The sequence below is a fragment of the Lactuca sativa genome, chromosome 9 (genome assembly GCF_002870075.4).
Source record: "Lactuca sativa cultivar Salinas chromosome 9, Lsat_Salinas_v11, whole genome shotgun sequence".
NCBI lineage: Eukaryota > Viridiplantae > Streptophyta > Magnoliopsida > Asterales > Asteraceae > Lactuca > Lactuca sativa.
The window spans coordinates 199,225,363-199,228,789 of record NC_056631.2 but is presented as its reverse complement, the minus strand read 5'-3'; the positions used below and the strand labels follow the sequence as shown (position 1 = coordinate 199,228,789).

Genomic DNA, 3,427 nt, shown 5'->3' with positions numbered 1-3,427 from the left:
TACTCCACTGCAACGTATGAAAAAGGGGCAGATAAAATTTTCTTCGATATTCTTAACCAAAAAGCTTCAATCTCCAAGAATCGTTTTTGCTCTCTTCTAGGGCTTGTATATGAAGACTCCATGGCTAATCCCGATTCTATTGCCACAAGTCAACTCTTCTCAATGTTTTACAACATGGGTTATACTGAAACCCTAACCACTGTGAAAAAGTTCAGGAAGTCCTGCCTTCCTCCTCCATGGAATGGCCTCTTCACTCTACTCTTCAAAGGGCTTTCTGAACGAAGTGCTGGTTCCGACGGTGCGTAAGTCCTTTATGAATCTACTTTATGGTGTGTACCACGGTCTTAATCTGGATTATGGAATGGTTTTATGGCTCCAACTTATTCAGAATTTATCCTCTTCTTCTAGCCACACCGAAATCTCCTATGCTCGCTTTTGGACTGTTATCACTCAGTGGATAATGGATCGTTTTCATGTTCCTATTATGGCCGACTCCATGCTTTCTTCCATTGCTACGTTTCACACTACCAACATCATTGTGACTCATCCTTCAAAATTTGTGTTTGTTGGTGCCATTCCTGAGTCAATGTATGCCTTTGTGCCTCCTTCGAGCAAGATTATTCAGGAATACAAGAAGCTTCCCTCCTCTGGTCCAAGGGAACTCACTGCCGACATGGTAAAATCAATTGAAGATGCAGACAAACCTGCCAAAAGAGGCAAAAAGCCAGAAGTGAAAAAGGGGGACAAAGGGGGCCAAGTCTCAAAAGTTCAAACCCCTAGGAAGCGAAAGTCGGAAAAGGCAGCACCGACTCAACCTAAGCCGAAGAAAGCCAAGAAACCTGCTCGTCGGCTAATTCTTCAATCCTCAAGTAACTCTGATTCTGAGTATGTGCCTCCTAATCAGCCAACAATTCCTCCCAGTGAATCTGACAGCGAAAGCTCCAAGGATGAAGGTTCGATTCGTGGTGATACACCGCCTCACTCGCCTACACCACAGGTACCTGTTCGGTCCCAAACACCTTCTACTCCACTTGTTTTTGTACCTGGCTCCATCCCTCCGATTTTCCTGTCATGACATCACAACCATCCTCTACCATTCCCATTTCTGCACCAATATTTATTGAGGCTACTACTACCACCACTACTGGAGTTTGAACCAACGTATCTAATACGGGGGCTCGTTCTTCACCACCCGAACCCCCAGTCACTATCGAACCTCCAGTTACCACAACACCACCATCTCCTACCCAATCCACTGAAACCAACACTGTTCTTGGAGGTGATGACTTGGAGTTTGATTCCACTTACATCAGTCCCTATCGTGTTCAAAGTGATGATTATGACGATGCTCCTGTTACCAAGCGCCATCTAAAGACGATTACTGACAAACTCGATCAACTACTTTCTTCCACATCAACTGGTGCTTACTCCGAAGCTGCTCTCAAAGCCTTGTTCTCTTTTGTTGTTCAAGAGCATGATGCCTCTCTCTCTGCCGCATCAAAGGCTATCGATGCCTCTACATCTCAATGTCAGAAGGCTTCGCTTGCTGTTGAGACCTCTAGGAAAGAATGCAAAGATGCGACCGCAAAAGTCGAAAAACTAATTTTTGAGGCTCAACTATTCCTAGATTCTTTGCAACTTGCCGCTCAAAAGAACTCTCAGACTGTGAATGCTTCGGTTGATAATCTCCAGCGTTTTCTTGAAACCGAAAGGACTAATCTTGAAGTCGCTCGAAAGGGCATTGAAGCTGCCAATGAAAATCTTCATAATAATGTAAATGACCGTCTGACTCAGCTGGAAGCCGAACTGGCTGTTGAAAATCAAATTATGGATGAGCTTGACAAACGTACTTCTCAGCTCAAAATTCAAAATCTTAAGCTTCGTTCTGCGACAACTGAGCTTAATGATTTAAAGTCAAAAAGAGAAGTAATTAGAAGCTCCGTGGGTGACGTTCATTCCATTATGTTACATCTTCTTGACGCCCATGACTCTATTCTGACTATATCCATCAGACGCCATTTAGCTGAAAAACTCTGACCTGCGTTGGATATTCTTAGTCAGATAGAGGGTGTTTCGGTGACTCCTGTCCAGCCGAAACAAGGGGGAGAAAAGGAAAATGAAATGGTTAATACTCAACCTCATCCCGAACCCAAATCAACAGCTGCACCGAAGGATAATGTAGCTTCGGGCAGCAAAAGGGATAAGAAGAAGAAGAAGATTAGAGAAGATGATGAAGATGATAATGATTTTGAAGATATCTTGGGTGAAAATCCCTCTAAGCCTTTCTAGAAAATCAAGACTACTGATAAGGAGCTTGAGAAAAAGATTGAGAAGGAAACATTTGAGCTTGAGAAAAAGCTAAAAGAAAAAGATATCTTGGAGAAAAAGAAGTCCATTTTCCAGAATGGACCATTGATTAGCTCCAGAGAGAGGCTATAGATGAAACGAGTACACATTGGCTCGAACCTGTTATGTCGTTCGGCCTTGAAAACTTGAAGGACGCTCAATTTGATAAGCCAATCACTCGAAAGGCATTTATCTTTCATTGCTTTAACTCAACTGCTGTTATTCCCTTTCCGGACCCGAAGGTGGATCAGGATCTGTTGGAGTTTTATCTGGAATTCGCTCAGCCACAGTACTTGACCTTATTCAGCCTTATTCAGCCGGTAAATTTGTCAATGTGAAATTTAAAGTGACCCGAGGCTCTAAAGGCTCGGTTCATAATTTTTCCCTTGCTGATCTACCGAACATTAACCCTCACGACTGGATACTCCTCAACAACATTCTGTTGTCCAATCGTCAAGAGTATCAGTCGATTATTGACCACATCAAGCGAATGCTTGTTTGCTACATTCATGAAGTAGCGAAAATGGATCAAGATATCGCATCTGCTATTCACAAGCGACCAACGATCAAACCAATTAGGAAAATTGGCAATGTAAACGTGATGGTCAACGGTAAAATCGACCCCCAATTTCATACAGTGATGTTTGTTAGGGGTGAAAATCACAAATGCCTTTTTGGTCTTTGTGATAAGCACCTGTTCTCAACTGGTTGCTTGAAGCATATTTTGGAGATCATTCACAGGTGTAATCATAATTCTCTAGCTAACAAGAAGTTGTTTACTGACATGCTGCGATGGTATATTCAATTTTGGCACACTCTTCTTGCTATCATTCCTCGGCTGTTCAAAGTTGTGAAGACAGTGAAGGCTACCCAACAGAAATAATCTCTCGCCTCATTTGACGCAAAAGGGGAGATTGTTGGGTTGTTTAGTGTTGCGTCATGGGCTCGGTCCTTAGCCCAGTTTTGTAGCCGGTTTTGGTCTGTCCAATCGTGCATTATTTTATTCTAGGGTTTTAGTATTTAAGGTGCATGCATGCATCTTTATTAGGTAACGCTTTTAATTATTTTTCTTATCAAAGTA

General features: G+C 42.5%; 1 protein-coding gene across 1 annotated transcript; it reads left to right on the top strand.

The window, feature by feature from the left end:
- Positions 1-460: 460 nt before the first annotated feature.
- LOC111918175 (uncharacterized) lies at positions 461-2,289 on the top strand. Its single transcript, XM_023913834.1, has 3 exons — positions 461-953; positions 1,205-1,964; positions 2,058-2,289. Exons 1-3 carry the CDS (start codon positions 461-463, stop codon positions 2,287-2,289), a joined length of 1,485 nt encoding a protein of 494 aa, XP_023769602.1.
- The last annotated feature ends 1,138 nt before the right edge of the window (positions 2,290-3,427 follow it).

Coding starts and splice junctions, on each gene's coding strand:
- LOC111918175 (XM_023913834.1), top strand. CDS start 461: ATGGATCGTTTTCATGTTCCTATTATGGCCGACTCCATGCTTTCTTCC. Junction 954..1,204: donor CGAAAGCTCCAAGGATGAAG/GTTCGATTCGTG, acceptor CCGAACCCCCAG/TCACTATCGAACCTCCAGTT. Junction 1,965..2,057: donor GGTGACGTTCATTCCATTAT/GTTACATCTTCT, acceptor GGATATTCTTAG/TCAGATAGAGGGTGTTTCGG.